This window comes from Biomphalaria glabrata, chromosome 4 (genome assembly GCF_947242115.1).
Source record: "Biomphalaria glabrata chromosome 4, xgBioGlab47.1, whole genome shotgun sequence".
Classification (NCBI taxonomy): domain Eukaryota; kingdom Metazoa; phylum Mollusca; class Gastropoda; family Planorbidae; genus Biomphalaria; species Biomphalaria glabrata.
This window is the reverse complement of record NC_074714.1, coordinates 37,953,357-37,979,799: the sequence shown is the minus strand read 5'-3', so window position 1 is coordinate 37,979,799 and position 26,443 is coordinate 37,953,357. Positions and strand designations below refer to the sequence as shown.

Genomic DNA, 26,443 nt, shown 5'->3' with positions numbered 1-26,443 from the left:
CAACTGCTAGCCAGGACCCATCCTTTATGCTTGCTGTCTATGTGGGCCTTTCGAAACTAGGCATTCAGTGAAAATAAAAAATCTTTAATTGTGACATTACTTTATAAATAAAAAAGGAGTAAACCTAACTGTGAACATATTGAATTAACACACAATAAGTTATTTTGGCTTATAACAATAATATGAAATATTTACTGGAATTCTAAAAATCAATTTTAACTTTTTGTTCCTAAAGATAGTTGATGTGTGCATGGGATTAAGTATGAGAGAAACATATCTGCATTGAGTTCATATATGTTTTATTAAATATAAGACAAACTTTCCTCATGATTGTAAATCTAACAGAGAAATGGAAACTTGGAAGTCGCATTTGGTGGTGGATGATGTCAGACAACACTTTCATCGCTTGCTGCCTCAAACAGAGTTGACCACAAGAGGTTTTTACTCAAGCAATCAGATAGACAGGCTTCAAGGCTTGTTAAAAGACCCTGCCAGGTAAATACTTACCATACAAGAGCTTATTAAAAATCTTAATTGTTATTCATGTTGAATCTTAACACTTTTAACAGCATGATAAGAGTTTCTCTTTGGTTTGTAAAACAAAATATATCATTGAAATATTTTTCCCTGTTTTAATCAAATCAAATGTATCAAACTAGTTTCAAAGAAAACTGCTCTGAATTTTTTATTAAGAATTAAATGCTACGCCAAGTTTTTTTTTAAATATCACAAGAAACAAAAATGGTTATAAATGTGACAATCATTTGGGTAAAATGTATTTTCTAATAGTGTAAAAATCTTGACTTGTAAGTTTCAGATGTTCCTTAAGAAATCTTCTGCAGAATGGCAAAGAATGACTGCTTGTGTTCAAACCTAGCACCATTGTGATGAGTCTGAAATGCATACCTTGTGACTAGACAGTCTTGTAATTTCATTATCACATAGTGGTGGTGCACATACCACACAGTTTCATAGTTGGAAGATTTAATGAAAAGTTGCATTACTAATTTGAATGTAACATTCTAAGGGTTAATTTATCTTTTTACATAATTCTAGGAAAATATATTTTTTTCTCATTCAGGAGGAGAGAGCTAACATTTCCCATGTTAATGAATAATATCCCTGCACTGGGTGTGGTCAATGACCCTCTACTTGACACACAAGCTCGTGAACAGGGAGTACCTCTCTATCCTGCCACTAATGTGAATGATGCCCGAAATGTTGGTTACAAACCAGGAGATTTCTCAAACCAACTCTTCCATCCCAACAATTACATTCTGAGACATGATTATGAACATGAGAAATTCAAAGCATTGAAAGGTCAGGAGTTCAAGTAAGTGAACAGGGGTCTTGCACTGTTTTAGTTACAATAATCTCTGAACTTGACAATGTTTCATTATTATTTAGGCATTAAAAAGAAATGTGAAAATTTTTTTTGCTATGTGGCTATTATAAATAGTTATATAGATATCAGCTTACAAATCTAATTAAGTGCAGAGTGACTGAGTGGTAAAACACTTGGCTTCCGAATCTAGGCATCTCTGGTTTGAATCCAGAGAGGACAAGGGTTATTCAATTCTGGATTTTTAGGACACCACTGAGTCTATCCAACTCTAATGGGTACCTGATATTAGTTGAGGAAAGTTATTGTGGTTGGTCATTGTATTTTGCCATATGACACCCTCGTTAACCTCTGGCCATAGAAACAGATGATTTTTAAATCATCTGCCCCAAAAACTGCAAGGTCTGAAATAGGTACTTTGCTTTTATAAAAGAATATAATGTCTTTATCTTAAGAAAAATAAACTGAAGAAAGAATTATAAAAATTAATTTGATAGAATGTTGCATATACCAGACAACCAGGCAACCTCATATGTATATTTTTGTTTTCCTTTAGGTTATTTAATCTGACTCAGTAATTATTTTAGTCATTATGAAATGAATAAGTACAATTTGAAGATTGTTTGTTGCTTTCAGTGTTTATCACAAGTCTCGTAACAAGTTTTGCAAGAGACCAATCTACAGCCTGCGGCCAGAAGAAAGAGATAATCATTTGTTTAAAACTGCTTTATCTCCATGGGGTCAACCTCTACCTCCATTGGGGCAGAGCTCAAAAACAGATGAACCCTTAGAAGTCCAGACCTCAGAACCTGATGTATCTGACCAGAGTTCAAATAACGTGCATAGAGAAGAAGATATTGAGAACAACAATAGAAATTTGGAAAACAATGACATGAGTAGCTTGAAAATGAATTATTCTTTATCATTGCCAAATATGACAGCTATAGCAATATAATTAATGTAGCTTAATTTTTTCTTGAGAAAATTCCTGAGAAAATGTTTCTTTAAAACAATTTTTTTAATGATTCATTAACACAAGTAGGCCTTCTAGAAATTGCTAATATTTTTTTGTTGAAAATGTTGAATAGTCTAAACAAAAAGAAAAGCTGGATTATATAATTTTAGAGAGACCTATACAATTATCTACTCTGGGATATTTTTGTTTTAGTTAAAAAATAACAATGTTTTGCAATAATTATCATTTTACAGTTTTGTATTTGTTAGAATTCAATTCTCATAATTTCTTGAGATGTTAAGATAGAGAAAACAATGTTGGGTTATTTTGACTGTGTGTCCCAACAAAATTTGTTCCTAATGATCAGAAGCTATCGGCATTAGCTAATTAAGGGGTATGTCAGTCCACTCCTTCATATTGACATATCAGATTGTATGTGTACATTGTCTTGATCATCTGCTAGCATAGTGTACATTGTCTTAATCCACTACTAGCATATCAACATTCCAAGTGTACATTGTCTTGATCAACTGCTAGCATAGCAACATTCTAAGTGTACATTGTCTTAATCCACTACTAGCATATCAACATTCCAAGTGTACATTGTTTTAATCCACTGCTAACAGGTCAATATTCCAAGTGTACATTGTCTTGATCAACTGCTAGCATAGCAACATTCTAAGTGTACATTGTCTTAATCCACTACTAGCATATCAGCATTCCAAGTGTACATTGTTTTAATCCACTGCTAACAGGTCAATATTCCAAGTGTACTTTGTCTTGATCAACTGCTAGCATAGCAACATTCTAAATATACATTGTCTTGATCAACTGATAGCATAGCAACATTCTAAGTGTACATTGTCTTAATCCACTAGTAGCATATCAACATTCCAAGTGTACATTGTCTTAATCCCATGCTAGCATATCAACATTCCAAGTGTACATTGTCTTAATCCACTGCTGGCATATCAACATTCCAAGTGTACATTGTCTTAATCCACTGTTAGCATATCAATATTCCAAGTGTGTCCTGATCATTTGAAATGTACACTAAATTTACATAAGTATTATCTTTCTCACAATTAGTGTACTTTTATGGAAATCTTAAACTAAACTAAAATGATGATCTTGTCCAATGAAATATTGTCTCATAATTATCAAGAAGCATCCCAATGTTCATCCCTTCACAGTATTGAGAACTTGGTCATATTGTTCTCAAACTATTGATTTGTTGCATGAAAAGCTCATTTGATTTATACTTCTGGAGTGTTTGTGCTCAAAAGCCTTTCTTTCAGTTTTAATTTATGCATTCCACATCCAAATTTTTAGTCATCTAAGACAAAACTCCCAGTGATGAGTATGGCTATTTTGAAACTGCTAAACTTTATATTAACATAGACAAATGTTGGAAAAAAATATATATTTGTACAGCTTTTTTAAGATCTTTTTTTTTAAATCAAATTTTTACTGCTGAAAATTATATTGTTTTTTTTTTGGTTTTGTTTTTTGTCATAAATACTTTTTAACATACATGCTGCTAATATTATTATATGTGTTTATTAACAAATTGTAAATATTGATTTTGATGCCCAGATTATTATTTTAGACCTTCGACTTCTAAGGAGGAAGTAATCAGTCAAGTCTTCTGCTATATAGTACAATTTGTTAAAACAAAAACCTCTTTCTTTTTGCAAACACCAGTACAAACCAAATCAGTTGGTGAATATTTACATCAAATTAGATTAGCATGTCTCTCTGTTATACTTCAGAGTAATTGTGTGTTGCCTGATCAACTATTATCTGATAAGTTTGGTTTTGTATAGCATTATATTAAAACACCTTCAAATGTTTGATTTTTTTAAAAATTAAAACAATCAACAAAGTCTATATTAGATAACATCTACCAAACAGCTTTGGTAAACTGCTGTAAATCCTTTCCCTTCAAGCAGATTTTAGTAAAAATGTACAAATAGTGTGTGAGCTGGGTTTGTTTTTATTTTATTTTTTTTTATTTTATAAAAGTAATTAGTGTTGGTTTGGAGCTGATGGGCTCAAACGAGTCGAGATTTTTTTAATGCTTGCTGACTTGACCTCTGTGAAGTGGAGGTGAGAAGGTCTCAAATCAAATGGTACTCCTACTGCTGATTGTAACATACAATATACTTTTGTAAATAAATTTATGCATGCTTAACCTCTAAGGTGAAGGCAGGAAATTGAATCTGTGGTATACTGCTGACTGTAGCATATTAATATACATTTGTTTATTGATGCATGCTTGACTTCTGAAATGAAGCTTTCAGATGTGTGGTAATCTTCTGAGTGCTTTATAATGTATAGTATACTTTTTTTGAATATTTTATGCATGCTTGACTTTTTAGGTAAAAGCAAGCTTTCTAATCTGTGGTACACTGCTGACTGTAATATATTTGATATGTTATCATTTGTTGTTTTCTGCTAATTCATACATATTTATATAATTCTATGAAACTGCTCTTTTTGATCAGATATAATCTGAGTTGTGAAATTATTCCTTATGCCTACATGGACTGACTCTTGTGGTTTCATTTCTTGTTCCTTTCAAAGTATTTTTTTTTCTCTCCTAACTGTGCTGTATCATAGTCTATAATTTCACCTAATCAACATTTTTTTTTAACATACATGCATTTATAGTTAGTTTAACTAATTTAAAAAAAAACACAATAGAGTCTTTTATTTTTCCTGAAAAAGGGTTGTTTTTTTTTTTCATAATAATAATGATGTCTTTATTATTTTTGAGGAAATCACAGTAACTTTGTGGGAATCACATTTCTTTTTATGAATAAGACTCTGCCTCTATTGAAAATTCTTAGCACATTTAAAAACAAGTTTTTTTTAAACACTAATTGTTTATTTTGTTCTCTAGAGTTATAGATTCACAAATTGTAAGAAAATTTCCTGATGGATAAAAAAGATTATTATTATTGGATAATCTTTAACAGAAGTTATATATAAATTAAGATTTTTTCTATTTAACAAAAAATTACAATGTTTAATCTCAACAGTGTATAAAATTTTTTATTTTGCTTTCAAAACTGCTCACAACTAATGTGTGAGTCTCTAATTCTCTCATATAACTGACTGTGTTTTTTTTCTGATAACTTGTCACTGATGTTGATGTACATTGTGAAAGTATTTCTGGGATTAATGAAAGATATTGGTTTCTTTAGCATATAGACATTCCAATTTGTACATTCTCTTGATCCACTGCTAGCATATCAACATTCCAAAAGTGCATTGTCTTGATCCACTGCTAGAATATCAACATTCCTAGTGTACATTTTGTTTCACTGCTAGCATATCAACATTCCAGGTGTATTGTATGTCCTGATGATTTTAAATGTACACTAAATTTGTATAACTATTTTCTGGCTCACAATTAGTGTACCAGTGCCGTCCAAACATAAATTATTATCAATTACTATGGTTGCTTTATAGTTCTAGATGGAACCATTTTTGTGTTTAATATTATATATTAAATATTTGCATAGAATTTGCTTGTTACTTACATTCCATTAACAAATGACACATTCCATATTTAACCTTCTTTATTTATGTTTCAATCTACTTTGGATCAAAATGTAAATACTCCAAATACATTATTATGATTTTACACATTAGATAATTGTTATTTAGTTTATGTTTTTTTTAATTTTTTTTTTTTGCAAATGTCATTTAGTCCATTATTCATGTAACTCTTTCAAAGCATACTTAGTTTATGCATAGTAAATATCAATCTAAATATTGGTTTCTTTTTTTTTAACATATAAACATTTCTATTCATACATTCTCTTGATCCACTGCTTGCATATCAAATAGAGGCATGGTGACTGAGTGGTAAAGTGCTTGGCTTCCGAACTGGGTCCGGCGTTCGAATCCTGGGATTTTTAATTTCGGGATCTTCGAGCCCCTCTGATTCCACCCAGCTCTAATGTGTACCTGATATTAGTTAGGGAAAAGTAAAGGCGGTTGGTCATTGTGCTGGCCATATGACACCCTCGTTAACTATAGACCACAAGGTCTGAAAGGGGAACTTTACTTTACTTTTAAATATCAATCATTGCACTCAGTGACTCAATGGTATACACCACCATCACCCTGCGGTTAGAGTCCTATACACCACCATCACCCTGCGGTTAGAGTCCTATACACCACCATCACCCTACGGTCCTGATTTCTATTCCTCATGAAAACTAATTTAAATGTGAGATAAACTTGAGCTGATCTGTCTTATTATAGTTAATATTTTATCCTTACAACATTTGTCTTCAGTTGTGTATTACACATAACAAAACTAATGATTGCAAAAATATTTGTTCTAACCACATACTATTTAAGATTTCGGTAAGGAAGAGCTACCGCTCCCAAAGTACCCTGACAACTTACTAACATTTAATTTCTGAAAAATAACACTTTCAATAAAATGTGCAGAATGGCTCTTACAAAAAATACAAAACTTGTTATGACCTCATTAATTGTTTTACACTAAACGTTATAATATCATCAGTTGTTTTAGCTGTCCAGTCCAGTCATCTAGTTTTGTTACTTGCTTCAATAAAGAATTTGTTTTAAAATTTCTACCAGTTCCTCCAGTAAAAAATGTATTGTGGCATAGAAGCAAAAAAAATATTTGCATCCTAAGATTATGTTCTTAACATTTTTTTAGTAGTTCAGTCATTGCAGTGACACTTCATAAAACCTTCTGCCTCAAGCTTATAAGCAAAATGTTTTAAATTAACAAAATTGAATATTCTAATGAATATTAATGAAACAAACAAAAGAAAATTATAAGTTTTCAATTGTGAAATTTGCTTTTATGCATAAAATGTATAATTAATAAGGAAGCATAAGATAGAGATACTTTTAACTGCAGGATATTGTTTACTATGATTTCTCAGCTTTAAATTTTTTTAAATATTTTTCAAAAGGTTTAAGGTAGTTGAGCTCACATGAAAAATTAAAAATGTTCCAGACTTTTGAATTGTCTTTTAGGCCATGCATTATTTTTTACATTGCTAAAGAATTATACTACTCTAGGATTTGTTTCAAGACAGCTCATGCTTACTTATTTCTTAAGTTTAATTTGTTGGATATTTTTTAATTAAAAATGTTCCAGACTTTTGAATTGTCTTTTAGGCCATGCATTATTTTTTACATTGCTAAAGAATTATACTACTCTAGGATTTATTTCAAGACAGCTCATGCTTACTTATTTCTTAAGTTTAATGATAATTTTGTTGGATATTTTTTAATGTATTAATCACAGACATTTCTTTTTTATGGTCTCAATATATTTCAAAGCATTAACTTAGCCTTAGGGCTATTATTATTTCTGGATTTAAATTTTAATTCATGTTGACATATGTAATGAAATAATTTCTTTAATTTCCTTTGACTTCATGCTGCTTTAAATTTTCTAAAAGATTGCAAAAAAATATCTTCAATATATGGCTTACTTATGTCAGAATTTCAAGAACTAAGAAAACAAAGTTTGTTTTTTTAAATGAGTCAGTTAAGTTTTACTAGCTGGGTGCGGTGAGAGTTACATATGATCTTGTGAAAAGATTAAACCACTTTTTTTATTTATAGCTAAATGGAAAATCCATGTCTGATTTTTAACACTAGTTTTACAAAGGATGAGATGCCTTGTGTGACTGAATGTTAAAATAAAAACTCAACAAGATCCATTGTACTATTGATTTATTGTTAATTGTTGAGAGAGTTCACTGCCAAAGATATAAACTGGACAATTTGATCAAGTGGGATGACTATGATGGATGAATTGATGAGTGGTGATTACAACAAAGACTTTATAGTACACATTGTGTAAGAATGTATTGAAATATAAAAACAAATGATATGTACAATATTCACATAGTGGAGCATCCAGCAATCAAGTAGATTTCCACCAACATACATATTAGTCTACATCTTCTCAATATCCGGTAGGTAATCTGACATGGCTAGTGCCCAATACACTATAAACTATTTATTAAGAAAAAAAAAGAGAGAGAGTGAGAAAATAAAAAAATCAACAAAACTCAACAATAATGGCATTATCAAAACAAAATTATGTACAATGTTCAAGAATGGAAATAGTTTAGGATAACTTGAGGAGGAAAAAATAAACTTCCCTGATATAAACATGAAATATCACAAGTATAGCTCAGCCCTCCTCTTTATGAAAGAGATCTATCTCTTCTACAGCACTGTGCATGGTCAACCTTCTTTAGATGTACTAATGATGTCCAAAGAGACAAGGACAAGGAGAAACAAACTTGCAAAGTCATTAGCTACAAAGTCTTAGCATCAACAAACAGGAAGGCCATAAGAGAGAGAGAACATAATGGTAGGAATAATAGTGATGTGACATCACAGGCAGACAGTTGTTGATTATGTAAGTCTTCAATGCTTTAACTATTTAGAGTCATACACTACATTTTAATTAGCCCCAACTCTCTGTCAAACATTTATATATATATCATATATAAAAGGTTAAAATTGCAGTGAACCCATGGATATTCATAATTAAAGCACTTATAACAATTAATACTTGTATATTTTTTTGTACATTAACTGAAACGAAGATGGGTGTGTGTACCTTGAATTCATAGAAAACACTTGTGCATAAATAGGATTCATATCTATTTCCAGATATAGAAGACATATTCACAATCTAAATACTGCTCAGAATTTACATTTGGGGAAAACACTCTACATGTGCTACTACACACAGATTAAATCAATGCACACAATTTTTAACAGCTATAGATGTTCATTTTTAAATAATTTAATAAAGGCTACATTCAAAAGTTCCCTAACATACAACTCTTTTTTATTTCAATATCTGTTTTCTACATATCAATAGTAAATACATTTATATGTATACTAGAATTAGTATGAATGACTAGAAAAAAAAATATATCTATATCTAGAGATGTCAATTTAAAGAAAACATTAGCTGGTGTAAACATTGAGAGATGGGCTTAATTTTATTTCCATTAAAACCATATACACTGATGAAATTAAACACAAGAAAAATTGTTCACCAGAAAATAATAGTTTAACAACTCTGTGTAGTTTAAGAAAAATATTTTTTTAAGATTTAGAATATAATATATTATCTTAATTTCTTTGTTTCCAGCAAATTTTGTTGACATTAAATAAACTAAAAAATGGAAGTGATGTTATACTTAAAATATCAAAATTAATAATCTTTGCATGCATGACTTATATTTCAGTTTTTTAAAAATAGAAAAAAATATGAAACATTGCACAAATTGAAAATCAGCTCATTTTAGTGGAGCTGAAAAAAAATATTTTTTACTACTTTTTTTTTTCTTTAAGGAAAAAAAAAACAAGAATGTCATTACAAAAGATTATAGATATTCATTTTATCTTCAATATAGCTCACATTGGTATTTTAATTTTATTTATCAACAATATTTTTTTTTTATTACAAAATGTAGCTCAGATACGCATGAAGTACTATGGACAAGGCATTATATTTTTAAACATTAACTTTCTTTTAATAGTTGGTGTCTTGAGAAAAAAATTTAATTATAACTATTAACTGTAAAGATTTGTTTTTCATTTTAATTTAAAAGACCCCCCAAATATGTCGAGCTAGTGAAACAAGTCCCCTAATATAATACAGCTGGGCTATAAAAGAAAACAAAGATTTTTAAATGTTTTTTTCTATTAAAATCATTATCTATCAAAAATATATATATTACGTGCTGAAACACCCATGTTAAAATGAATTGGTCACACATCATATGCACAAATCTCATATACATTATATGTGTATACATGAAAAATAAGTTAACACAACGCAAACAAGCTTGAGATATGATGGTACATTAGATATGGTTACAAGGCCACCACATTAAATTTATTTCATCTGCACATCAAAATTGTTATTATAAAAATCACCTTTTTTTTTTAGACTAATGCTCAGATGGAGTATTACAGAAATATGTTCAACTTAAAAATATAATTTTAATACAGACCAAAGCCATCACATTTGTTTTAGTATCTTTAGCAAAGAAACCTTTTTTTATGTCATTTTAATGAATTGAAATACAAATTGATGCAGAAGAAATATTGTTTCCATTTTTTAGGGTTCTAAACTGGCCACGTTTAATGAAGCGCAAAATATTAATAATCATAATAACAATAAAAGAAATAAATAGATAGAAGATTATCATGAGACTTAAGACATGACATTTGTACAAAAAGTGCTATTGGTTAAAACTAGTGGGAAGGACAAACAAAATTGTTTCATTAATACAATTAGCCCTTGGAATAAATACTATTCTCAAAAAAAAAAAGTTTTTAATAATGGCAAGCCTCTATATTAGACATTCATAAAAGCTGATAGTTTAAAATGTTGTTTTAAGAAGGTAGCTTCCCCCGTCTCCCCCCTGTCCAACTCAATTCACAATTTTTAACTAATGTTTTATCTAATTAAAAGACTAATGTAGTTCTAACACATATGACATTATGAAGTCAAACACACGCTTAACTACAACACCAACAAATGTACAGAGAGCTACTCCCTGTTAGTCTTATACACAAAATGAACTACAAATGATCAATATTAGATTTGTGTTTTTGTTTATTGTTTTCTTTCAAATTTGAGATTTTCTTAAAATTGAAGGGAGGCAATAAATCCATTTATTTTGATAAGAACTTCAAGTCTTCAAGGCATCAAATGGTTTCAAACAACTTAACCCTCATTCAATGAAAATAGTTTTGGGTTATGTACCTTTTGTGTGTGTGTGTGTGTGTGTGAAATTGAAGTGATTACCATCAGGAATGTCAAAAAGGACACATGGAATGCTTAAACTACATCAAGGAATACACATGATGCCTAATAAACTCTAGCCCTAACAGAAGAGGAATCAAGACTATTTTGTATCTTCTATTTATGATACCTAAAGAGAATGTTTTATGAAGCTCAGTCCATGTAATACTTATAACTCAAATGTATTTGGGCATAACCATACATACAAACCTTGGTAATCATGTAGGTCAGCGACACAAGCTGATAGGACACTAGAAAATTAGCAAAAAAATGGTGAGTACATTTAATGAATATGTAAATACAAATGTTTTTAATAGATATTTTAAAATAAAGAGCCTTGTATTTTAAAAGAGCTTCAATAAAATGTCTAAACGACCTCAGAGTTACAGCAGTGTTGCCAACTAAGAGTTTTATTTTATTAGGATATTTTTTTTTACACATTATAATATCTGTAATAAAATAATAATAATTAAAATAATCTTTATCTTTAAATCTATTCTCATTTTTGGATAAAAATCTGGCTGGTTTTAGTCAGACCTTCACAACAAATAATATTGTGAAAAATTAATTCAGGGGAGCTGATCTACATGATTTCCCAAATTTTCATTACCTTCAGAAACTTAAATACCGGTACTAACATGGAAAATAAATTCTTTTATAAAAATAAATATTGTTGACAATGCTAATTTGAGCATGGTTCATATAATACTATTACTGTCACAATTAGACATTATGAAGTTTTTGTAAAAAGAAAGATTAACTAAAAAGATTTTTTTATAGAAAACGTACATTTTAAAAACATTTTGGTAGTAACTATGTGATGCTGGTTTTCCAAATCGCAGTAAAAAGAGATGTTAACTATAGCAGGCTGTTTTCATGAAGTGATTTCAGTTGTCTTTATTTATAAACAAATCAAAAAGTTGTTTAATTTTACTTTAGGTTAGGTCTTGGCAAGTTAAAATGTATTTTAAACAAACCTAACTTTAAACCTATGCAAGGAAACAGTTATTTAATTTAGGCAGTTGGAAGTCAAGATATTCCAAATGGTAGATAAGCAATTTAATTTTTTTTAAATATTATAAGACCATTTTTAATTAATTATTTTTTTTTGTCAATAACAATAGCTAAAACTAGGCTATTCTGACTTCTGCAGTCAACCATCATTACATTTAGATATATTTTATAATCTATATGCTTTGTTCAACTAAATATTTTATTTTTAAATCAATGTCTAGTAATTATTAGCATCATCACTTTTATTTAGAGCTAAATTATGTTGTTTTTTAAACTATTTGAAACTGAAACACTTTACTTTGAAAGGTATAGACAAAAAAAAAGGTTTAGAATGGGGAAAACAGTTTTCTCCATTACGTTGCTCTTATAAACTAAAGGACAAACTATTACAATCCATACACACAAACACACAAGTACCATATCTATAGCCACACAGACAACAAATTCAAACAATGTTTCAGGTTGACATCAATCACTTTTAACTTAAGTACTTAGAAAATCACTAAGAAATACTTTGGCATGTCACGGAAATCCAAATGCAAAGAATGGAAACTCATGGAAATAAAAAAAATGTTCATGCTTTTTGTTGTAGGTATTTGAATTGCAGGGGGGTCACATTCTTATTTTACAAATTTCTCTCTCAGTTTCTTGTGATGACGAAAGGAAATATATCACAAATTGTATTACTGTGTTACGTGAGCATTGTTTTATACAATAAATAAGGTGATGAAAGAAAAAAATGCATCCCAGTTCCTGTTGGAGTGGTGTGAAGCTCGTTGATCAAGAGTTGCTAGAAGTTAACGGTTTAAAAAAATAAGGTGGTAGTCTACAAATCACATAACAATCAGGTTCACAAACTTTGGTCATAAATATTTCCCTTGAATGACAAACTTGACAAAAACAAAGCACAATTGAGAGATTGATAGCAGTGGCTACTTTATGGCTATTCCAGGAAACTTTTATTGCACCAATCATCAATGTGGACTATTCCTCTTGGCATTTTAAGGTATTATTACTGCCGATTGGTATTCAGAGACTCTCTATAAATTGTAATAGCTACTTCTGGACTCCAGAGCACCAATCAACAATAACTATATAAACAGATAATTCCTTTTAGATGTTCAGAATGTATTCCTCATGTTGTTTTTTTCTTGTAGTAGTCCCAAGGCTCAACTTGTTCCCTCTCTCCTCAGCAATTCACTTCACAACTGAGTCAAACACACAAACTTTGAAAGACTGGCACAAGTAGTGATGTGTACATGCTTAGAGCAGACATTGTTGAGATAACAAGCAAACAATGTTCTGCAGCTTTATTATTATTATTTCCTATGGAGAGAGCGTTCAGTGTTTAGGGAAAAAACTTGATGATTGATGATACTACAGGCAAGCAGCAGCTGAAAACCCAGGAAGGGTCAATGAACATCAGTTTTTCCCCCACCATCTCCCACTGCTGCACCACTGGTGGCCACGAGGAGAGTGTGCTGTTGCTGCTGCTGGGGTTTGCCAGCTGCCAATGCCAGTCCCGTCTGACTGACATTAAGGGGAAAAGTCAAGGACACACCACCTTTAGTCAAATTAAACCCTTGCTTCAGCAGAGCCTGGTTAGAGCACAGCTGAGTAGCAGAACCAGAAGAAATAGGCATTGCCTGAAGTACATTCCCAATGGCTAGAGTTTGTTGCTGTGGATTTTTACCAAGCTGTTGTTGTTGTTGATGATGATGGGATTTGGATGATGTATGATGTCGTTGACTGCTGCTGCCAGATTTTTCTGTTGGATATTCAATATTAAAAGTTAAGAATCTAATATAATTTTTTTTTAATTATCTTAAATAAAATTATAAAATGTGCATATTGGAAGCAGTTGTGTTTTGTTTTTTTTTTGGGGGGGGGGGGGGGGGGGGAAGAGAGAGAGTGTTAAACTATATTTTAATAAAAAACCTTACCATAGGATTGTGCTATTCCATTCACTAGAGCTGAACTAGTTATTTGACCAGATGAGGAATCCTAGAATGAATAAAAGTAGTTGACAGTTTTAATTTCATAATAAAATTTCAAAGGAGGCAACACACAATTTTGTAGATTTTGAAGGATAACCAATTCAACATTTCTAACTACACTATAAAGGAGTAGGCTACCAGGTACAGACAGAGAACAAACAAAAAAAGACAAAAAAAAAATTCCATTCAATTTAAACTTTATAAATATAATAAGATAGATTACATTCAGTGCAGTCAAAAAAAAAAAAAGAAAGAAAAAATAAATGTCACCATCATGCTTTTTTTGCTAAACAGCCTGGTTATACAAAAATATTTGTAACTAGTCGACCCACGGCATAGCATACCCCATTATTTTGCAGGGCCAGCCTTAGGCCACTATGTGACCGCAGTGTGCCCCTCACTTTCAAAGGACCTGCGCTAATTCTAGGTGTAAATTATTAAATTAAACCATTGTATAACTTATAACAGAATTCCCACAGCCTCCTGATTTACCTGGAGCTTCTTGAAATCTCCTTAAATTGCAAAATATAAGAAAAAATCATGGAAATATCCGGAAATTATTAAAATCTTTTGAAAACTCACAAAAAAAAATTGCAGAAATAAGAGAGTGATCTTTCCTCTACTTCTTCTTCTTGTCCTAACTCTTAAGCAACGAAGAGAATAATATATAGTGTAATTATATTGATTAATAAAATGAATGTAGACCAGAGTTGCCTAAAAGTAAGCCTCTTGCGTATTTTGTATACAAATGGACACGAAAATACATGAGTACGGTTTATCATCTAAAAATACACATTTCCTCCTCTAAAAAAAAAAATTAAATTAAAACTTAATTGGGAATTAATTGATTGGTTAGTTCTAATTCATTTAGATTGGATCTAGAACCAGAGATATTTTACAATGTTAGGCACCTATAATAGAATGTAGATTGTAGATCTAAATCTAATTCTAGTCTACATTATAGTTCTAGATAGACAATGTGTGTAATAGACTTAGAATTAGACTACTGGCTAGATGTAGGTCTAGTCACTCAACGTAGAAGAGGTCTAGCTCAAGGCTCTAGATATCTATAACTAGATCTAAAATTAAAACTACTCAAAAGCAGCAATTTCTTATCATTTATGGAATCTAAAATAAAAAAGGGGCAAAATCTGTTCTAAGCTAACTTTGTACAGGTCTAGATCTAGTATTTCACATTCACGATAGAGCCTACGATTCTGTGGGATTGTTAAAATACCTTTAAATATCCCTATGCACATTAAAAAACAATAAAACTGTTAATGAAGCTGCTTAAATATATATATCTATTCTAGATATATGTATTCGATTTTTTTTTTTTAGATGAAAGTGAGAAGGGCACAGGTTTTCATAGAAGAAATATTGGTTGAGGTTAATCTCTCTTTAAACATGATAAAGGGAATCAAACTGATGTTCTAACTTGCAGAATGTATCTTTTGTGGTAGCTACTGTTATAGTCACTAGTGACTAGCTGGGTTCCATTACTTATGAAGGCCTAAATTAAAAGAATGAAATAATCATTTTTTAGGCAGACTCAATAGCCAAGCTTTTTTATTTTAGAAACAGTTCAATGACTAATTAGGATTATCTGCCTGAAAAACACATTTATATTTAAAATGTTTCTTATTAGTGATTGTAAAGGACGCCAAAGCTTTCATAGCTAACTCTGTAATAATGGGTCTGGAAGAATAAAATCTGAGGGATATAAAATATTTCCATTGTCTGGATACCTTTTAAAGAAATTGCCTTCTATTAGATTATAATCAAAACTACTTTTTATAAAACAAGATGTCACTGATCCAGCTAAGCAAACCAATACATCTGGTTTAAGTCTAATTTCACTTGTAACAAAAATGTCCATTCTTTTGAAAAAATGTTCTGTTGCCACTATTTTGGAATGTAAAGTATACAAGAGGCATTATAATCATAAGATCATTGCCAAGTGACAAGAACGTTATCATTCTAACATAGTCTAGAAAAGTCTAAGACAAAGACTACAAGTGTAAATATTTTGACAAATGTACAAAATGTCTTGTATTTAATAACTTTAATGCTGTGTTAACTTTTGAATTGCTGCCTTTCGAGTATGTTATGTGCTTGAATGATTTAATTTTAGTCTTTACTGAGTATATTTCTTGATATTTAGGAAAATACACATTTGCCCCTCAAAATACACATTTCCAGGTCTGGGAATACAAATTTCCCTTTTGGCATGTAGGCATCTCTGATGTAGACTCTAATTGCTTAAAAATTGGCTGTGAAAAATAATAGGCTGTGAAGAGGGTTTAAAAAAAAAAAAATTGGGGGGAGCTGAGTAAATGCATGAACTAATCTGAGTTTTGAAGAAAGACAATGATATCAATCACTCCGTTTTGATCTAATTTTTATCTTCTGCAATTACTGTAATGAACAAGAACGTTTTAAGGAAACTTGTCTAGGTTTAACTTTAAAAAATGGTCTGAAAGGGACATGGGGAACAAGAAATGTCAAAAGCAGGTTTACATTTAACAGAATCAAAATATATATTAATTTTTTTTTGTTTTGTTACAATTAGAATTATTACAGAATGTAGTAAAAGAAACTACAAAATGTTGTGTTTGTAAGTACCTAATTAGGAAAAAGTAATATTTTGGGAAATATCAATCTTGAAAGTTTTGTAAAACAATTTAAAAAAAATAATAATGTAATAAAATGTATTTTTCTTACCTAACAACTTAGGAAAATAAAGAAATGTACAAATTACTTACCACACAAATTAATTGTGATGGATTCCCAGAGACTGTATTACTGTTTGAGTTTGCTGTAGAAGATGGTATGGCCACCAAAGTTGGGGTGGTGCAGCCAGGAGCCATTGCTACAGATGTCAATACTGCTCCCTGTAAACTGCTACTGTCCATAAGAACAGCATTGGGTGGGAGTCCACTGGATGTTATAACACTACTGCTGGGAATCAATTTAAAGCCCTCCACCACAGGAATCCGATTAGAAGCAGGCTTGTTCACAGGCTGGTGAGATTTTGAAGTACGACTGCGCTTGGCAGCTAGCACAGGGGCAGAACCTGTGGTGCCAGATGCTGAGGTACTGCTGGGCGTGAAATTATTATTGATATATATTGTCTGACCTTGACCCAGGCCGAGCTCTGCAAGCTGAGCGCTGGTAATGTTCACCAACTGGCCATTTATGGAATCCAATCCTGTCAGGACCAGATTGATATCCTTAAACATGTTATTATTTTTGTGTGCAGTTCCTGCCACAATTCCTGCACCTGATGCACTAATTTTAGCACCTCCCATGGTTGTGGCATTCAGTTGACCTAAGTAGGCACTGTTCAAGTTGACACTAGGAATGGCTATTAAGTTTCCTGTATGGTGACTATTCAAGCTTGAGGGTGTGATTATACCCGTTAAGCCTGACTGTTGTGACATAGCCCCTGTTATACTGGCTGTGGACATTGCCAGCGATACTGAAGGTATAACAGGTAAGGTCCCATTGCCACTCGCCACCGCTACCAGCTGACCTGCTGTATTCCCGTTGCTCCCGCTCCTTTTTCGTTTGCCAGGGTTTATTACAGAGGCAGATGAAACAGAAGGTAGGGGAGAAGCTGAAGGGCTGCGGGAGTTCAGCCCATCTTTAGTTTTTACAGACCAATTCAGTGCCAGGCTTGATGGAGTCACTGATGACACAGAAATAGGAGAGGCTGACACTGCAAGAGATGAGGGCAATGACATAGAGGCTGCTACTGACATGGGAGTTAGGCTGACTGTTGTGAAGGACAAGGGATTCGTACTGGCTGCCAATGGAGATGTGGACAGAGATGACTTGGGCTTGATATTAGGCTTAGCAACATTGAAAAGACTAGAATTTTTGTTCATAGATGCACCACTACTGTCAAACATGTTAAACTCATAAGGATCTTGAGAGCTGTTAGCAGTTTGTGTATCCCTGGGCAGGTTAGATTCTACACAAAGCTTTCTGTAAAGAAAATTAAACCAAAAGAGTATTAAAAATATAAATGAAATTTTAACTGACACTTTTAACTTAATATTTTTATTTTTGACTACATACTTGTGTGGGGGAGGATTCAGCTGCCGTTCTAGTGCACTCAAGAATGCTGCTCTTACATAATCCATTTTCCGACAGAATAGAAAACAGCCTCTATCATTAAGACGACCACCAAACTGGCATACCTGAAAAACAATTATGCCAATTGTTTTTTATGCCAAGGGAAATATTTTTAGATGCTTTTGTGCAACTTTCATTATCAAATCATTATAAAACACTGAAATATTTTCAAGCAATAATGCAGGCATATGACTAACAAAACCTATATAGAAACAATTATAATATATTGGTCCCTTTACTACCAGTTTATAGTTTATTATAATATACATGCATTAATTTCTTTAAAATGAACCTGTCAAAATTTATTAGTGAAGATTATTGAATTATAATTGATTTTAATAAAAAAAAAATCCTCTCATTAAGGATTATTCAGATATTTTTTTTTAACACTATAAATTAAAAAAATGCAAATTAAATGTCAATATTACATTTCCAAATGTGGAAAAATAACAAAAAAATTGCTTTTTATAATCTTAATAATCAAGCTTCAAGTTGGCTATCTTTGAGAGCACTTTCATGACAGAGAAAATGCTCAAGTCACAAATTAAAATATTTATATCAAAATGATTTATACCAATACTAAAAAAAAAATTACTAACAGCTAAAGGTTTAGGATGGTGGGAAAGATAACTTTGATCTGGTTTTTTATCTTGTACTGTGGGTCGTAGAGGCTCCCCAGTTGAAGATGAAGACAGCCTGGCAGCCACTTCTTGTTTGACCATCGACTCTTCTTTTACAGTTATCACAGAAGGCAATAGAGCAGTTGAAGTAAACCTAAAACAAAAAGGTCCATGATTATTCAGCGTTTAGTGAATATGAATATACATTTGTTTTAAAGTGATTTATATGGCCAATAAAACTATAAAAGCTAAGATTTTATAATAATAATAATAATAATCTTTATTGTCCGTAAGGAAATTTGTCTTGCAATTTGTGCATTACACCAAACAAAACATTATAACTATAAAAAAACAAAATGTACATTCACACCAGACTCAATCATAACTTACATGTGAAAAGTTTATATCAAATTGTTTCTATTTAATGATTTGATTGCCAGGGGAACAAAAGAGTGTTTGTGTCTGTTTGCCTTTGCTATCGGTGTCTTGTATCTCTTTTGTGATGGTAAAATCACAAAAATCCTGACCCAAAGGGTGATTTTTTATTTATAGAATCTTTTTAGCTTTTTTATGGATGTTTGTCTCAAACAGTTGACCAAATGGGGTTTTAATGCCAATGACTTTACCAGCAGCATTTAGGATTCTATGAAGTTTATTTTTATTTTTAATGCTCAGATTGCCATACCAGGCAGTGATACTAAAACTTAAAATATTGCAGATAAGAGCGTGATAAAACATAGCCAAGGCCTAATCGCTAACATTAAGCAAGGACAGTTTTCTCAGTAATCGTAATCTTTGCTGCCCTTTTTTGATGATATAATCAGTATATGCAGTAAAATTTACTTTATTGTCTAGGATAGTACCAAGGTTTTGAAAAGATTGCACTATTTCAATAGTCTTTCCAGCTACAGAAACAATATCATTTTCCTTCTTTTCCCTACCAAAATCGATTATCATTTCTTTGGGGTTTTTTTTTACATTTAATAAAAAATTATCTTTACAGTATTTTTCAATGTGTTCTATTTCTCTGAAATACTCATTTACGTCTGAGCTCTCTGAGAGCAGGGCAAGAAGAGCGAGTTTTATGAAGGAGCAAAAAAGACTATTGGATTGAAAATCATTGGTGTACAAAATGAACCACAAAGGCGATGTCACAGCCCCCTGGGGCGCCCCTGTGTTAACTATGCATGCATTTGATATTACATTACCCTCTGAAGTCTCTGGGTCAAAAATTCATTAGCCCATATATGGACTTATCTTCAGATATTATAACCAGCAACTTGTTTTCAGAAGATAAACAAGTTTAAACTGAGTATTTCATTCCAAAATGTTATTATTTAATAAATATCCATAATGTGAAGCATTTAGTTTTTATTTATGGGGGAAAGTAAGATTTATAAAAATGCATACATGTGTAATTCAACTTTGTCCTTCTCTTAGATACTGTCCCAAAAAATTAGATAAAATTAAATCCAATTAATTAGACCACCAATTTATTCAGACCGAATTCTAAAGAACTAAAACTAATCCTATTATATACATGTAATGTTATCCACTTTTTCGGACCGAAATTCTGTTTTATAGGACTAAAGAGCATAAGAGAGAATAAGAAAAATTCAGAATTGAAGAACCTTAACAGTTGAAATATTTTTATCCATCAACAAATGAGCTTCAATGATGATATGAAAATGAAGATTAAGCAATTGTTGTTGAAAGTGCAGAGAAAAACATGACTGTATCAGAAGACCGGAAAATGATGATTTGATGTAGGAGGGAAATGAAGTCACATTGCTGCGTGAGATATCTGTGGTGATTGTGTTCAAGCGCAGTCCATCACACTGGATAAATTCTTCCAACTTTGACTAGAATTTAATCAAAACTTTTTTTAAAATTATGCTTTGTTTGTTAAGTACCTATACATTGTGTTGTAGATCATTTCAAAAAATTAATTGACAAATTTATTTTATATAGAACAAGTTAGTAAGCAACAGTAGGTAGTTTTTTTACATTGTATATCACATGATAAAGGTTTAAATATAGTACATAAATTAAAGCATCTCCCATCTAGTAACATATGGCATGTTAGTGTAATTGAACCAAGCAGTTCTAAGCATTTCATTAAGCTAATAGGACCGAAATGTCTAACCGAATTTGGCTGTATTAAATAGCAATAAAATCTAAATTTGCCTATAATTATAAGTTGATTTAAGCCAATCTTTTAGTTTTCAAGGCAATCCATTAGATAATACAATGCCCTTAGAAAGAAAAGTTCTTTTCAGTATTTGTATTCAATATAAGTAAAATTACTTGAAAAAAAAGCCATGTGTTTCTAAGTATTTCATAAGTGGCACTGTTTATATTGATGCTGAACAATATGTAAATATCACATCACAAATGAGAAAGTTTACATTAAAAGTAGTTTAAGCCATTGTCCAAAAAAAATGCCACATAGGGATACAGCCATGTTACAAAATCCTAAGAACTTACAAAGACAATTTATTAATGGACTGTACTGAAAAAAAGGAAAAGATGCAGGGGAAAAAAGACAAAAGTCTTGAAAAGCCAATAATGGGAAACAATAGTCTTGAGGATGGATTGCTTTGTCATTCACCATTTTTGTTTTCTCCTTTAATTGAATTGTGTAAGTTGTATTTAATCTTTTAGATTTCCAGGACAGCTATAAGTTTCTATTGTAGTCATTGGCTTCTTATATTGGCTCCATTTTTACTGTGGAGTTACTTACTAAGTTTATTTGTATGTGATTTTGTATATACTCAAACAGGTTTAATTATTAGATGTGTTTAACAAAAAAATAACCAACATGTAATGATTGCAAAACTTGTACCACTGACATTACCTCTGAAACACACTTGGTACATTTTTGGCTTTAGCAAAAGTTGTGTTTGCAGGCAGGCCAGCAGAAGGCACCATGGCTCTTGGGGTTGTAACTGTGACACCTGAAATCTGCCCTAACTTGCTATCTCGGTGCACAATTACAGGGGACATCTGTTGCTGTTTGAGAGAGCTAAGGGTTGTATTGACTGTGGATGAGTTTACCAGGACGCGATTAGCAGAGGATGCTGCATTGGCCGCGGCAGCAGCATTCTGACTTTCTGCCTTGGCCTTGAGAAGAGCATCTTTAGCTGCTTTATGCTCTTTGAGGAGGTCATCAAAAGACTTGCTTCTCCCAGGGACAGCTCGTCGCAATGACAAAGCATGAGTCTAAACGATAAAAAAACAAATTTACATTAATCCAGACATTCAAATGTAATTATAGATACTAGAGTTTTCTAAACAGGAATAAAACAATATTGAAAAGTGAACACAGTCTCTACCTTGCATGTGAGAGAACGAGTACAAGGTTTTCCAGTTTCTACTATTTTGACACCACAGTGTTTATTAGCATCATACTCACGATCTATAATAGAAAAGTGATTAATGCATTGACCTGAAAATAATAAATAACTTTCAAATATAAACAACATACAACTAAGTTCATTGGCTTTAACTATATTATTATATTATTAAGCATGCATATCAACAAAACTGAAATATCATTTAGTTGGGTTATAAACTAGAGAGCTACCTTTGCAAGGTAAAAATTTTCGCTCCTTTTGGTCTTTGGCTGACTTACTAGTTTTTGCACTAGTTATAGGTCTAGCTGTCACAATGCCAGCTGAACCAATAGTCATTACAGGTGCTATCATAAGTGGCTTTGTACCAGCGGTTGTTGTAACAAAAGTAGTGACACTACGTGTACTCAAGTGAGTGTCTGTCCATGATTTAGTAACAGCAATGCAGGTTGGTGTGGAGAAAACAGCTGCTGAAGATGTCGTTGTGGGTAGGGATGATGGCGTTGTGAGAGATATGGCTGATTTGATTGAGCCATTGATCAGAGTGGATATCTTAGAAGAGTCTTTGTGAGGTATACTAACTGGAGCTGTGGCTGGCATCTCAGAATTTTCATCTGGACCACCACTACCTTTAGTCACCTTTTCTAATTTTTCCACTTTCACTACAGGGTTTGAGATAGTTGTTGCTGTCGTGGTTGTTGGCGTTATCCTGTTGCCAGCTTTGACAGACTTCATGGGACTGATTTTCATACTAACACCAAGCCGAGGTGCTGCAATATTTTTTGCTGCAGCAGCTGCAGGCACTTGCTTCAGGCTTGCCTTTGATGGTCGTCCAGATGTAACTGGCTTAAAAGTTCCACTGGATGGCCTGCTCAAAGATTTTGTGGTTGGTGGTGGAGGAGGAGGAGTCTTGGAAGGAAGAGGCATGAGTAATTTTTTACCCAATTCTGAGTTGAGAGCAGAGGCAGGAATATTTCCCAAGCTGCTAAGATTTGTTGGACCATGGCGTGATTCTGCAACATTGACATAATAAAATATATATCAAATTAGTAAAGGAAAGCAAAAACATATCATACATCAAGCATCACATTTACATGTAAAATCCCAAAATCTGTTCGATACCAGCACTCTTCTACTCTCTTCTATTACATCATTTTTCTAATTCAACAAAATATATTCACAAACCAATATGTTGCTTGAGAGCTTGAGGCTTGACCAACAAATTGCATTTCTCACAAACAACTAAACTGAATTCATCTCTAGCAGGACAAAATCCAAATAAGCCCATATCTGCGAATAGAAATTGATAATTAATAACAAAACACATATATATGCATCAATACACTTGCTACTTACTGTTGCTTCTTACAGTAAATCTTAGTTCACCAAATAGTTGTCAACTATATTCTGTTTATTTAGAACAAACAAAATAACACGAGTACATATAACTGAAACTTATCACTAAATAGAACATAGCAGAACAATTACTATAGTGGACAAATTTTGTACTGGATTATTAATGACGAGGTGAATATCTTAGTAATTGTCACATAAATTTATGTCTAGATCTAGTAATTCTAGTTTACAAAGCAGATATCATAATTATAGAGCCTTGCTATTTGTTGACATGGTCTTTTCTAAGTCTAGATCTAGAACTACCACTTCTAATTCTAACTAAACTTAAGAGGCGAAGCTGATTAATCTTTTCAACATTTTGGTAACAAAGCTAAAAATTATCACAATGATTAATCCATGTAATGCTTCACTAACTAATTTGGGAACTTATTTTCATCTAGATCTATAAATTCAAAACATTTTTAGCATTTGTTTGTGTACCCTGTCTTCCAAGTTTCATACTGTCACTGGAGTTTTTATTTCCATCCTTGTCAGATTCATCTTCATCTACAAACAAAAACATAAGATATTATCAACTATGTAAGAATGCATAAAATTTAATGATGTTTTGTATCAGTCTATGGTGCATAATATATCAAAGTGTAAGGTGAGTATGCATCCTTCTTTATTTTCATTCAATAATGTAAGATTAACGCGGCGGAGCAGTCCGAACAAGCCGTGTAAACAATACAATGTATTAAATACATTATGGTAGTTACAGTAACAGTGAGTATAAAATTAAGTATAAAAAATGATAGTTCATTTAGCCCTCTCACCATTTTCTCTATTAGAACTCAATAAATCAGCCAGTGCTGACCATTGTTGACCAATTATTAGCGACGGACTATTGTCCTGGGTCGCCATTTTTATTTTCTTGTTGCTTTTTTTTTTTCCTCACGGAAATTACCGAGTTTTGACGTCATGTTCGTGAAAATCCGATCACACTACAAGCCCTTACTTTGTTTCGCATTAACCTTTAAAAAATAATAATTTTCTCAGTCGACTCGATGCGGATCTAAAATAAAAATCTCACTTTGAAAAAGGTGTCGTATGAAAAGTGATCGATAATTAAATCTAGATTTAGGTAATTTAAAAAAATGTTAAAATTCAAACAAGAGCATAAATCTAAAATGCTTTGGTTAGATCAGAGCTGCACGTCTCGCAAGCGATCTGCACTGTCGTTCGGTGGTCACTATATATAAGGTCCTGCTCCCCGGTGCGAAACCAAACCTCCCCAATGCTATCCCTGGTCGTCCTGAAATGAATTGAAACCATAAAACATAGGCTACAAAGATCCAAATGAGAACAGACTTAGACTTAGACTTAGGTCCTCCCGCGCCGTTCGGCGCATTGGGCGGCAAGCTGTCTCCATAATGATCTGTCACTGGCAATGTCTGAAGCCTCTTCCCATCTGGTGTCCACTGTTCTGAGGTCCTCCATGAAGGTGTGTCGCCAGGTAATACGAGGACGTCCCTGTTTGCGCTTTCCTCGTTTTGGCTTCCATGTTATCGCAACTCTTGGTGTGCGTAATTCATTTTGACGTAGAACATGTCCCGCAAACCTCATGCGACGCTCAGTCACAACCTCACTAAGTGTTCGACTCCCAGTTCGGCAAAGGATTTCCTTGTTTGAGATCCGGTCTGTGTATCTGACTCTTAAAATCCGTCTCAGCCATCTCTGTTGAGCCACATTTAGTCTTTTCTCAATTTTGACAGATGACTTCCACGTCTCACATGCATATGTAGCAGTTGGAATGACGATTGTGTTGAGAAGGTGTATTTTTGTCTCGAGTCCAATGGCTTGGCTAGTCCAAATAGGCTGCAGCCTTTGGAAAATGCTCCCTGCCTTTCCTATTCGGCACGCTACATCATGGTAAGCGTCTCCATCATTTGTTATGATGCTGCCAAGGTACGTGAACTTGTCCAGCTCTTCAAGCTTTGACTCGCCAAGTCTGACGGGGACACCCTTTGCCTTATATCCCACTCGCATAATTTTAGTCTTATCCAAGTTTATGCGGAGGCCAATTTTGGGTGCCTCTCTGTCTAGGCTCTCCGTCATTTCTTGAATGCATTTATTTGTAGCCCCGAGTAGTGCAACATCATCAGCAAAGTCCAAGTCCGTCAATCGGAGTTGTTCATGCCATGGAATACCAAAGGCAGTCTGGTTCATTGCTCTCCTCATTATGTAGTCGATGGCTAGGAGGAAAAGGAAGGGAGATAAGATGCACCCCTGTCTCACACCTGTCTCGATTGTAAAAAACTCTGTTGTTCCCTCTTCTGTTTTAATGCAGCAACTAGACTGACTGTAAAGGTGTCGTAGGATCTGGACGAATTTTTCTGGTATACCGTATTCTCTAACTATTTTCCATAGTTTTGTTCCATGAGAACAGAAAGGAGAACAAATCCTTTCGAAGGAGGACAAAAAAAAGAGGACAAAGAAAACGTAAAAGATTTATAAATTTGATGGATAAAACATTTTGTAAATCATAGGCTGTAAAACTAAAATATTAAGTAGCCTACTCATTTTTCTCAGACGAAGCGACATTTTCTTCAGATTGTACTTATTATTTTTTTTAGAAAAGTTTCTCTGGCTGAGTCAATGAAGTGTCTATCTCTCTAGCTCTCTTTGACCCAATGTGTCTCTATTTTATCTTAGGCACCATATAGTTCATAAATATGCATGAAAGAGAAAAAAAAAGCGCCATCTTTCTGTCATGCAAACGATTTCAAGCTGTAGTTGTAGGCCTACTGGTTAAACAACTAAACCTTGTTGGCATCAT

At 32.6% G+C, this 26,443-nt stretch overlaps 2 protein-coding genes across 5 annotated transcripts in view; one reads left to right on the top strand and one right to left on the bottom strand.

Annotated features, from left to right (window-relative positions):
- The window catches only part of LOC106066418 (uncharacterized), a 61,715-nt gene extending 53,696 nt beyond the window's left edge, over positions 1-8,019 (top strand). For all 4 annotated transcript variants that reach the window (XM_056026177.1, XM_056026175.1, XM_056026176.1 and 1 more), the window contains 3 exons: positions 346-495; positions 1,082-1,333; positions 1,979-8,019. In XM_056026177.1, the coding sequence (XP_055882152.1) occupies positions 346-495; positions 1,082-1,333; positions 1,979-2,297 (721 nt within the window). In that variant the 3' untranslated portion in view covers positions 2,298-8,019. The remainder of the gene's footprint in view (positions 1-345; positions 496-1,081; positions 1,334-1,978) is intronic.
- A 2-nt stretch (positions 8,020-8,021) lies between these two features.
- On the bottom strand, positions 8,022-24,558 carry LOC106072132 (ataxin-7-like protein 1). Its single transcript, XM_013232422.2, has 11 exons — positions 24,441-24,558; positions 24,106-24,171; positions 23,455-23,559; positions 22,503-23,282; positions 22,252-22,334; positions 21,774-22,138; positions 18,896-19,070; positions 18,240-18,361; positions 16,922-18,146; positions 14,103-14,163; positions 8,022-13,927 (listed from the first exon to the last, which is right to left on the bottom strand). The coding sequence occupies exons 1-11, from the start codon at positions 24,526-24,528 to the stop codon at positions 13,572-13,574; spliced, it is 3,426 nt and encodes a 1,141-aa protein (XP_013087876.2). The 5' UTR covers positions 24,529-24,558; the 3' UTR covers positions 8,022-13,571.
- Positions 24,559-26,443: the final 1,885 nt, after the last annotated feature.